This window comes from Chionomys nivalis, chromosome 8 (assembly GCF_950005125.1).
Source record: "Chionomys nivalis chromosome 8, mChiNiv1.1, whole genome shotgun sequence".
NCBI classification, from domain to species: Eukaryota; Metazoa; Chordata; class Mammalia; order Rodentia; family Cricetidae; genus Chionomys; species Chionomys nivalis.
In genome coordinates this window covers 2,334,659-2,346,891 of record NC_080093.1, presented here as the reverse complement: position 1 = coordinate 2,346,891, position 12,233 = coordinate 2,334,659, and the positions used below count along the sequence as shown (strand labels likewise).

The 12,233-nt window shown below is 53.0% G+C and overlaps 1 protein-coding gene across 3 annotated transcripts in view; it reads right to left on the bottom strand.

The window, feature by feature from the left end:
- The window catches only part of Hspa12a (heat shock protein family A (Hsp70) member 12A), a 144,607-nt gene that overhangs the window by 56,037 nt on the left and 76,337 nt on the right, over positions 1-12,233 (bottom strand). The window contains exon 1 of one of the 3 annotated variants that reach the window (XM_057776994.1): positions 8,332-8,497. The exons of the other annotated variants lie outside the window; for them this stretch is intronic. Coding sequence (XP_057632977.1) covers positions 8,332-8,374 — 43 coding nt within the window. The 5' untranslated portion in view covers positions 8,375-8,497. Of the gene's footprint in view, positions 1-8,331; positions 8,498-12,233 lie in introns of those variants that run through there. 3 annotated transcript variants of the gene reach the window in all.

The window sequence follows — 12,233 nt, the reverse complement described above, 5'->3', positions numbered from 1 at the left end:
TCTGGCTAACAGATTGAGACGACTCTGTAGATGTTCTGCTAGTTCTTTGATACTTTGATAGTTCTTCCCTGTCTGATAGTCAACAGATCTTTTTATTTAGCATGGGCCTCTGAAAGGAAGCTGACCCACTCTGAAAATGTCTTTTAAGAAACCTACCAAGGCTGAATAAGCCGAAGGTAAGACTCCAGGAAGGAACTTTCTCCAACATCCAAACATGTCTCCAGAGAGACAGACCTTCAGCTAACAGTCCCCAGTCCATGGAGACCTCCTCTACCTACCTGGTGAAGCCCCGCCCCCTGCAGTGTGTTATGTCCTAATTACCAGAACCTATGAATGTATGACTTTCTATAACCAAAGGAATTCTTCAGGAGACGACAATGAGGGTCTTAAGATAGGGAAATGATCCTTAATGGTCCAGGTGCCCCTTACAATTGTGAGACCCTTATGCTAGTAGTGTCCTTACGCAGGCGGAGGCAGAGATGATGGAAGAGGCAGTCCCGAGCCAAGGAGTACAGGTGACTTCCAGTAAAGTGAGGATGCAGGAGATGGACCGACACGCCAGACAGGACCCAGCTGGGCCAGTACCTTACAGTGAGACCCATCTTAGGGCTCGTGTCCGACCTCCAGAATACAAATAATAAATTTGGGCTGTTGAGCTATGATACACAGCTCATCTGGTAGAGTTTTGCCTAGCACGCCTGAGGCCCTGGGTTCAGTTTCTAGCACCACATAAGCCAGGTATCCTGGCACATATTGGTAATCTCAGCATTTGTAAGGGGCAGACAACTGGATCAAGAGTTTAAGACCAACCTGGACCACACAGTGAGTTTGTAGTGGGCTGTAGGAGACTGAAAAACAACACCAACAAATAATAATAATAAATACACTTGGGCTGTTTGTTGATCACTACTTTTGTAGTCCGTTTTAAGCTGCCTTGGTTCCCCCTGCCTACAAGAATATATCTTTGGAGGTTTCTTCATAAAAACACTAGCTATTGTCAACACTAAATCTATGACTCATGACTGAACTTGTGTTTCATGCTTTTCTTGAATAAATCCCATGTCCATAAAAAAAAGCTACAAAGAAGGCACTATTATCATCCACATTTTAAAAAGACTTATTTTATTATTGATTTATGTGCATGTGTGTGTATGTGTGTACATCCCAGTGTGGGATGCACGCAGGTGCCTGCAGTGGCCAGAAGTGTCAAACTCCCTGGAGCTGGAGTTACAGGCAGTTGTGAGCAGCCCTGTGTGGTCCCATGAATCAAACTTGGGTCCTTTGGAAGTGCAGCACACACTCTTAATCACCGAGCTATCCCAACCCCCTTAACCTGCAATTTGTAGATGAAAACGTAAGACTTTAAGAGGGTGGATACGTCTCCAGGATCACAGGACACGAAATGACGTAACACAAATGGATTCAAACCCAGGTGTCCTGTTCCCAGATCCCATGTCCTCACCAAGTACCCCGGTGACACCAGGAATGAAGTCACTGTCACTTATTGCATGGCTTCTGTGCAGCAGGCTCATGTCAAGCCCTTTACAGACATCCTCTCTCGCATCCCCCGGAAGCGGCTACCCCAAACCCAGAGGTCAAACCCATCTGAACCCGCAGGGGTGGATTTGCGCTAACCCCCCCCCCCCCCGCCTGCCTCATCACACCAGAGGGGACAGAGATGAGTACAGACAATTCATCTCAACAGTGATTCTTAGCCACGGAACGCAGCTGCTGTTAGGAATTAGGGGATCATGTCTGGAACCATCCCGGCAAAGCTGGACACACGGGCACGCTAAAGATAAGAGCAGAAGAACAAGATCCAGCCTGTGGGCTGCTCAGGGTTTCCCAGATGGACGTCCTGGAGCAGCGGCTGTGCCAAAGGACTTCCTCAGCTGTTGGGTCCCACTCGAGGCTGGTTTAGAAAAGGCCACCCTACAAAGCCCAGGTCTGGAGCTCAGCACTGTGGGCGGAGCCCGCTCAGGGTGGAGGAGTTCTTCTGAGGTCAGAGGCTCGGCCGTGCTGGATTGAGTCCAGGGATGCACAGACCTTGAACCCCACTGGCTGACTGTTCAGACTGGTCAGCGAGGAGCTGGGAGTCATGGCCAAAGGCCCGGTGAGCGAGCAGCCCAAGGCCTCCTAGGTTCTGGGCCTCCTTTCCTGGCTCTGCACAGCCTTTGCCTGCCTCTGCCTCGCTGTGGAGGTCTCAGGCCGGCCTTTCTCCAGTCTGACTGCTCTCCTGCTTCCACAGGGTCCAGGATACTAAACAACAATGGCAGATAACAATGGACACAGACCGCACTCAGCCCTTACTTTATGGGAGAGAGTAAAATCCAGTGTGAGGTGTGTAGTGAGAATATTTCCATTTTACAGATGAGAAAACTAAGGTGGGGCTAAGGGAGATTCCCACGGCTCGTCAGTGCTGGTCCAGGCGTGGCCTCTAAGTTCACTGTCCACTATAATCACGTTGGAACACTTTGGCCCCCTACTGTGCCTCCACAGAGCTGGCCACCTTCACACAGGGTCACCCTCGGTGAGCAAAGACTGGCAGAATGCAGCCCCATCTCACACCCATTCCACGCGGTTTTAAGTTTCCAGGGTGAGCTTTGCAAATACAGTGCTCCCGGGCCTCATTTCCTGGAGGCATCATTGGTTGGAACGAAAACTATAATACCAATGTCAGCGGCAACACCCATCCATCAAGGAGAATGTCTCCATCTGGTGCTCTGACCTACTTCACCCTGGGAGTCTCCAGGCTCTCTGAACAGCCTAGACATAAAGCCTCCTGTGGGCGGTATCATCCAAGGAAGCACAATAACCTATTTTAGACATGCATGCTTCAGGCTGTGAGCGCCTACTGTTTACAGCGAGGAACACGGGTTTTTCTGTTTGTAAAATTGACATAGTCTTCCCAAAATAAAGGCATGTTTTAACTTTCAAGAGAAACTATAAGTCATCATGGTGGGGTGGAGGTACCCATACATCCACTGGGTGACAAAGGGATAACCCGGAGAGGCTGCAGTTTTCAGGGGACATGGCATGCTGCCGTCTGTTTCAATATCGTCCCTAGAGGTCCTGCCACCCGAGGACCCGAACTTAACTCTCCAGACCTCCCACTGTAGAGGCATACATTTTACGGGCTATCGGTGAGGACTGAATACGGATAATTTAAGAGCAAATCGGATGCTGCCTGAGGCCCCAGCTCCTCGGGAAGCTTGGGCCCAGGAACCCAAGGCTGATGTGGATTGTACAGTGAGATCCCATCTCAAAACCGAAGACGTTAATGACAGGGGAAGCTGCCACTCAGGAGAGACCAGCTGACTCAGAAGACATGGGGCCAGGAGTGGCCAGCCTGTTGCTGCTCCCAGCCCCCACCCTACATGATCAGGGCCCTTATAGTCTGAATACAAATGTCCCACAGGCTTCTGTAGAGGGGGGGAGGGAGGAGGCTGGGTCACCAGCTTTGGGGAAGTGACTGGATTCTGAGGGTTCCAGGAAGCAATGGATTCACCCCTTAAGGGATTCATAAATTGAACATAGTATTGCAAAGGACTGATGGTGGGGCCTAGATGGAAGGAGAAAACCAATGAAGGCCTGCCCTTGAGGGGTGATGGCTCTTCATTACTTCCTGTCTTTTTCTTTTTCTGCTTCCTGACCCGCTGCCAGGAGGTGAGTGAGCTGCCTTGCGCTTCTGTATGCTCCCAGCAAACAGTTCTGCTTCCCCACAAGCTGTGAGTCAAAGGATGGAGTGGAATCTCTGAAACAGGAGGCTGAAAGAACACCCCTCCCTTTAGGTCCCTGGTAGGGTACTCGGCACAGCAGTGGAAACCGGGACTAACACCCGTTGAGAGGGACTTCCTGATTGGTGGCAGCATCAGTAGCTAGGTGACTCCAACAGGAAAGTCAGCCTGAAGGGCGTCTGGTGACCACAGAGTGACTCCTGCCCTCAGCCCCCAGGGCAACCCTGGACCAGCCATCACCCTACCCCCACCGTGGAATATACAGGGACGGGGAAAGAGACTTGGAGGAATACCCACGCCACTCCGAGGTGCTGTCTTCAGAAAGGGCAGAACCTCAGGACCAAAGGACCAGAACAGGTCTCCACACAGCCCCAAGGCAAGGAGGAAACCAAACAAACAGAGCAGCTTGACCCCCACCCCACCACCACAGAGCAGAAGGCAACTGAAGCCTGAGGACCAAGGCAGCGATTTCCTGCCCATCCCTTATCTCTGGCTGTTTCCAACAGACCCCTGTGTGCCTATCATAAACCCAGGAAGCAAAGTCAGCTGGTGTCGGCATTCCAAGGCACTTTGGTTCTCCCAAACCACCAACATCTGGGGGAGGGGAAACAGGCATCACACAGGAGCCTTCGAAAGCAGGGAGGGTCTGCAGGGTCTGCCTCTGTGGACCAGAAACCCTGGAGGGTGCTGTGCCTGCCCCACGCTGCTTCTCCATTAGGAGGCCTTCATTTCTCCCGGCCATCTGATTATGCACAGCGGCCATAAAGCAGCTCTCTCCTTCCCAAAGAGCCTATTTATACGAGAGCGCCTCGCCCCCACAAGATTGAGCCGTCACTCAGTGCCTCTTCTCTTCAGAGACGCCCGCCCGGAGCCCCGCCTGCCTCTCCCCTCCAGCTTGGCCCACTTGTGAGCATGTGTGTGCAGAAGTGCCGCCCTGGAGTGGGCAGGTTATGCATGCCGTTCCCCACGGCTGTGGTCCTCTGCATCTTGCTGACAGGGTCACTCATCGCGCGGGCGGGCGTTTTCTGAGAACCTACTATGTGTCCTTGCGGAGAATGAAGGCCTTTGCTGAGAGGAGGGCAGTAGGAGAAAGGTCGCAAGCTGTTGGACTTCATGGCTGATTTGAAGCTGGCTCTAGCGTCCACTGTCTGGGCAGGCTACCAACTTCTCAGAGCCCTCAACTGCCTCACTGGCAAAATGAGGTAATAACAATACCAACCTCAGAGGGTTGTTAGAGGACAAATAAGATATGGCCTTCTAAAGCTGACACACTCTGGGCACTCAAGACGTGCCCAATGAAGTCATCAACACGGAAGCACAGAGGATTTCACCAACCATGTGCACGGATCTGAGGTTTCCTAAAGGGGGGGGTTGAAGGCTGAGTAAGAGTTTTACAGGTCAAGGGGGTGTGTCACAAGGGGGAACTTCATATGTCAAGAACCAAGGGGGAATCACAGAGCTTTGATAAACACAGAACATTGAGAGATGAGGGATGGAGGCCACCATGGGGGGAACAGAGCTCCAGACACAGAAGTTGACACGAAGTGGTCCCGTGGGCAGAACCCTAATACCAAGAGCACCCAAGGCCTCTGTCAATTCTATGCCCAACCACACAGACAGACTTCACGTCACTCTGAGGGACTATGACATAGCAGGCATGACCTAGGAGAGGCTGTGTGCCTCATCCTCTGGGTCCCTGAGTAGCCTGGGCTCTAAGCCTCACCCACCCTCTTTCCCACAGTGCACCACGATACCCTCAGCAGAACGGCGAAATATTGGTCACAAGGCCCCTCATTGAGTTGTTCATTCAACAAGTGTGGTCAGGGCTAAAAGAGATGACTCACTCAGTGTGTTTTCCTAAGTCCTTGATAAATGTCAGTGCTTATTTTTACTGAGATTAACTACTGGGGATGGTGAAAATCCCATCTCCAAAGCCCAAGGCTCCACTCTTCCACCCACACCTGGAGAAAATAGCCAGGCTTCCACTGTCTGTGCCCCAGCCCTGACGTCAAAGAGCCCGCCCCCCATCTGAACCACCAGGTGCCCCATCTACACATCTCCTCCTAGGGCTCCTGACGCAGTCACTCAGGTCATGGAGAGGGACAGAACCGAAGGTCATCTCAGTGTTTGCAGTCTAAGAGACCAAAGGTGACCCTTCCGATCTTGTGAATTAACGAATTCATATTCTATCAAGGAATTTGGTGAACACAGTCAAACTGAGTCTTAGGGGTCACCTACTCACCACCCAACTTCTACTACTTCTTGTATCATGTCAACTCTGCTCAGCCTGTCCCTAGACCTTCTCCAACATGAGAGACCAAGGGTTCACAAATCTCAGTGTGCTGGGGCCTGTGGAACCCACACAGCCTTCCAATCGTACATTTGCAGCAACAGCATCCTTGAAATAATCCCTTGAAACATTGACTATTTTGTCACCCCTAACAGGACAGTGACCACCAATGAGGGCTGAAAAAGTAGAATCAGGTGGGCTTCAGTCCTAAGCAAAGCTTCCTAGATCTGTGACCTTGGACAGGTTGTTTAATTGGTGTTTAAATCTCTCATCAGTAAAAGGAATTCTGGTAACACATTTATATGAGACTTGAGAAATAAAACAGGGCATATTCATCACCCAGCAAAAGAACACACAGTGACAAAACCCTTAGAAGTCGGTGGGGCTGTGCTCCTGCCTTTATCTGCACATAAAGGGATGGTGTCAGAAAAGCACAGCGAGTCGCCAGGAACACTGGCCCTTCAGGTGGCTGGGCCCCAGGTGTCCCTGTAACCAGCATGCCTTGAACTCAGTAGACTCTAAAACCCACCCTACAACAAACCCAAATAAGCAGTGACACATCTGCCGTCATGAGTGTGTGTGCACGCGCGCGTGTGAGTTCATGTGTGTAGGATAGGGCAGAAGCAGCAATGTGACTTTACAAGACAAACCAGAGTGGGTGCAGATGCCTGCCTCTTGTTCTGATTTGACAGATCTTATACCCAGCCTTGCATCTGATATAACCACCCACTCGTTATCCCAGCATGAGAGACGGGAAACTGGATCACTTACTCTCTGGCTTAAAGCAATTGTGACGCCTCTCACCAGCATCCTAAATGTTGGGATTTTTCTTTTCCAATTTAAAGAGAAAAAAAGTGGGGGGAAATGAATCAATCCAATTGCTGAGTGATGCTCAGACAAAGACAACTGCCAGGCCGTGGAAAGGTCGGGGCGCTGAGGCACATTCGGGGTGCCTGTTTGAGGACCACCGCCTGGGCTTGGGCTGTGCCGCTCTCTCTGTGGGCTCCCAACCCCCACCCTGCACTCCTCAACCACTGCAGTGCCTGCCGGCTGGGGAGGCACCTCCCAGATCCGCAGAAACAATGGGCTGGGGAGGGGGCAGGTGTGGATAAGAAAGCAGCAGAAGAGGGGGCTGGAACCAACCCACATCAGGACAGAGAACGCAATTGCCAACGCCAGTTGCGCGGCGACTGGCCTCAGTTTCCCCGCTTTGGGTCTCCGCAGAGCACAGCGCTCTTTTTTTCCTTTCTTTCTTTTTTTCCTGACTGGATTTCGCCTTAAGTCGGGGCTTGGAGCTCCTGGGAAACCGGCTCAGGCATCTGCTTCATCCAAGGCTCTGCAGGTCAGGGACACGCGCCGCACCTCCCCGCAACCAACTTTCCCCTGCTTGAGATACACAGGAAGAAGATTGGAATCCTGACCAGCCCATCCCCTGTGCTGGAGAAGCCTTGATTTACAGCCCTGGCTCAGAAAGCATCTCATCCTCTTCCCGGATCCCCAGGCTCTCCCTCCTTTGCCATCTGAGCCGCAACCAATGCTCCAAATGAGTCGCTCTTGCCATAAATGTAAGAAGCAAGGCTACAGTACTCCACATGGGACACCCCCACGCACACCGCCACACACACACACACACACACACACACACACACCTCTGACAAGGACCGCACACACAGTGAAACCTCCGCAGTTTCTACGCCCAAACCCAGAGAATCCTAGAGTTATTCTCTAGGAGGGGATAGCGATGGAATACCCTTTGACCTGCAGCTACAGGCCCCCACTCCCGGCTCCTGGGTCCGGTAGGTAGGGTGGATCGAGGGGACAGATATGAATCTGATTTCCCCAAGTCTCGCACCCCTACCTCACTGGGTCATAGAAACGAACCGTTGCGGACCCGGGGCCACCTGGCGGCCGGCCATCAACCAGGTCAGCAGTGGCATCCCCAACACAGCGCACAGGAGATGGACAGGAGGGGCGGTTCTCTTGGGACTGGTACCTGGCCCTGACCAAGGAGCTAGCCCGAGGTGGAAACAACCAGGGTGCCCAAGCCGGGGATGTGGTCCTAGTTGCAGTGTCCGCACCCTGGCCGAAACCTAGCACGTGACTCGAGGGCGGCCTCCCACCCAGTGGGCCGGGTGTCGCGCCCAGACGCTCTCTGATCCCGCTGGGCATGGCAAGATGGAATCAAGGAGCTCACTTTTCTAACGCCCTCCGACCGAGCTTCGGGCCGTGGTAAGGAGCGTGCCTCATTCTTCCCAGACCACCGCAGCCCCAGCGGCAGTCACGGGTCCCCCGCCCCGCGCTCACCTCGGGGACCGGTGTCTCCGCCGCTGGCTTCCTTGTCCGCCATGGCCCTGCAGCTTCAGCCCAGAGGAGGAGCCGCCGGTGCGAGTCTTCGGCTCTCGAGCTGGGTCTGAGCCTGTGGACAGCGGGAGCACCGCTCTGACGCTGCCGCCACCGCAGCCGCAGCCCGGGCTCCTCCCCGCGCTCCTCCCTGGCCCGCCCCTCGGAGCCGAGGCCCTGGGGAAGGCTGGAGAAGGCTCCTCCCCCGGAGCTCGGAGCCAGCGGGTCGCCGCCCAGCCGAGACCACGCCCCGTCCTGTCAGTAACTCACGGGGACTCGGCGTGGGCGGTGGAGGGTCAGAGGCAGGCGAGCTCGGGTCTCTGCAGCTAGTCCAGCAGGGTGGACACGCAAGCGCGCAAGGTCTGGTTTCAAGCCCCAGAATTCCCGCTCTTTGGAAGGCATAGCGTGGCAGGGCCTGACGCCTTGAGCAAGCTCTGCACACTCAGCACTCCCTGGCAGGGGCAAGGATGTCTGCTCCAGTCCACATCTTTGTCCTCTGTCCCTAGTTCCCAGAGGAGCGAGCCCTAGCACAGCCTTCAGGCTTTTCCCTCCAGGCAGTCTGCAGGACTTCAAAGCAACTCCTGACCCGGAAAGGTACTCGGTGCAGAGACAGTGTTGCCCTTCCGTATATGGGATGCATTCCCGGCCCCCATTAGAAGTCTGAGAATACCGATATTAATAATTCAAGACTTCCATGGTTGAGTGATTCACGGGTCTCTGCCCTCTGGCTTGCTCTCTCTCTCTCTCTCTCTCTCTCTCTCTCTCTCTCTCTCTCTCTCTCTCTCTCTCTCACACACACACACACACACACACACACAGCACCACACACCTGAGCCTCTGGCAACCTGTTAAGGCCTGGCCAGGAAGATCATGGGTTCTCAGTACCACCCAGCTCTCTGGCAAGAGCAAAAGTAAGGATCTAATGGACATAGATATTTGGTCTTCCCCAGGGGTGGGGGAGGAGGGTTCTGATGTGAAATGCTGAAGTGTGTATGTCCTTAACTCTGTCCTTAATTCATAGCTGTCAGTCTCTGTATATAAGAAAACCCGGTGTGGCAGGTTTAAATTATGATTTCAATATCACACAGCAAGTGAATGGCTGGCTGGGATCCCATCCCTCATGACTGAGACAGGCAACATCTCTTGCCTGGGGTACCTAGGGGATGCATATACAAACAGCCTCCTAATGAACCGTGGGGTGAACAGAGGTCTGGTAGCAGAGCCTACAGAGGAGCCCCTACTCGGAGAGTGATGGATGGGAGATCGAAAATGAGGACAAAAGCCGGGCTGAGGATATAACTCGATGGTAAAACTACCATCCGGCCAGGAGTCACAGCTGTCTTTTGCCTGCATTAGAATACCTCAAATGCAGAGTCCCTGGCTGTATGTGAACCCATGATCCAACTATATAACTTCTCCAAGCCTCACTGCCCTCTGAGAGATAGGTTCTCAAGACTAACAATGATTAGATGAGATCATGCCTCACTTGGAACCTAGGACAGAAACAGCACAAGCTACAAGATGCCAGGCCGGTTGTGTGCAGCGATGGTGGTGGTGCCTGGAAGCCACTCCCAGCGCATAGAAAACATGTTTCTATGGAGCAAATTCTCCCAGTCAAGATGGCTTCCTTGCGATGACAGCACCCCACTATCTCAGGCAGATCCAAGACCTCAGTTCCCAGCAAGGAGCTGGAGGCCAGGAGTGGGAGGCACCCAAAAGCAGGGAGGTTGTAAACAGTGCTCAGGGCAGCAGCCTGATGCTCCTGAGCTTAGGACAGAGAGGGGAAGGGTTGGCCCTGGCCCTTCACCCACCCGGAGCTGGTTCTGTCCACACCTCCCAGTTAAGCAAAAGCAGCTTGGTTGAGGCCGCGTGTGCCGTGATAAGAAAAGGCAAGGATAACCACGGACTCTGCCCGCTAAGTCTGTGTCCTGGAGACACGTGCCTGGACCAGGATACAGAATTGTTGGGAGCTAGTGTGCAAGTCAGCATGTACTCCCCCACTCCCTAAGAAAAAACCTAACTGATCATGGATATTTGCTTTGTTTTGTTGAGACAGAGGCTGGTCTCTGACTTTCTCTTCTCCCGCTTTAACCTACAAGTACTGGTATTATAGGCATGTGCCACTGCTCCCAGCCAAACTCTAATTCTTTAATGCAACATTCAACACTTTAACTACGTGTGTGTATCTGTATGTGAGTACATGCACCTGAAAATAGAGTCTAAATAGGGAGCTGTCTACAGTGGGTTGGCCTGAGGGTGTATCCACGTTAATTGGCATAGGGGAGTCCCAGCCCACCGTGGGCAGCACCATCCCCTAGGCAGGGGGTCCTGCACTCTGTAAGAGTGGTGTAATGACCAAGCAGGCAAACGAGCGTGCATGCACTCATTTCTCTCTGCTCTCAACCGATCACATGATGTGACCAGAAGTCTCAAGTTCTGGCCACCTTGACTTTCCCACAGTAATGGGCTCGGCGGAGGGGGGGGAGGATTTGTGAGCTAAAATCATTGCCTTTTGTCAAGACATTCTATGACAGCAACAGAATGAAGCTGAAACCATCTCCCAATGTTCAACATCTGAACGCTGCTATTACTGCCCTCTCTGCTCTGCTGTGGCAACTCTACCTTTATTGCTCCACCTCCACACCCAGGACTGGACCTTCCTCCAGGATTCCAGAGCTCCTGAGCATCTCCCAAGGTGGCTCCAAGCCGTACACCTGGGTATCGCCAACATTCCTCCTTCAGTGTCTGTCCATGCTCAGCATCCCCAAGTCAAGTGTGGCCTGGCGACTTCTGTGCCACCGTCTGGTGCCCTGCTCCCTGGCAGCTTGTGGCCCTGTGGCCTCCTGTACAATCGACTTTTAGTGATGCCACCTTCCCCTATTCCATAACTATCTCCCCACCGCTGACCTCTTCAGCCCCTCCTGATCCCTGCCGTTCCTCAGTGTGAAGGAGAGATGTGCTCCAAGCCTGGAGAGCTCACTTCCTTACCCTGGCACCTTCGGCCACCTAGGTAACAACCTTCTGCAAGCATAGACTTTCCAGTCCCTCGTGCTGACCAGGTCTCTCCAGAGTCTCCGCCGTACGCTGTCCGTCCACATCAGGAACTCGACCCTGGCATCGGGGCATAGGCCTTGGCAGTCTGTCAGAACTAGGATGAACCCACATCTGCCTGCTGCTGTGGAAAGGCCCCAAGCACCATCTGCCCTCACTGACACTCAGCACAGTGACAGGAGGGTATGTGAGAAGGACAGGAGGTGACACGCGGGTCCCAGCACCGGGGGCAGAAACCAGTTCTGATTTTCAAGGGAACATGAAAACACAGTATTACTATGCCCTGCCATTGTTCTCATCATTAAATGAATAGAAGTGTCCTGGTGGGGCCGGAGAGACGGCTCAGTGTTTAAGAGCACCCAGGGTCTATTTCCGGAACCTATCACATCCATAATTCATACTTCCAGTTCCAAGAGACCCAGTGCCCTCTTATGGCCTCTGCAGACACATGGAACACAAACAGACATTCTGGCAAAACGCTCATACACATAAAATAATTTTTAGAGAAGAAGAAAAATTAGTGCCCTGGACTGGTAAGCAAAGGTGCTTGTGGCCAGGCCTGATACTCTGAGTTCAACACTCAGGACTCACAGGTACAAACGAGAGGACCGACTTCTGCAAGCTGTCCTCTGACCTCCACACATGCCCCATAATAGGCGAACACCAACACATACGCATTCCCACACAAAACGCGAACAAGTGTAATGAAAGTGTTTTGGTGAGCACTGCTCGGCCAGGCAGGTGCCACTATGAGCTCACCTCCTTCTCCTGGTGGCGCTGGCCATTTCACAGAAGAGATGGGGACATGCAGAGGC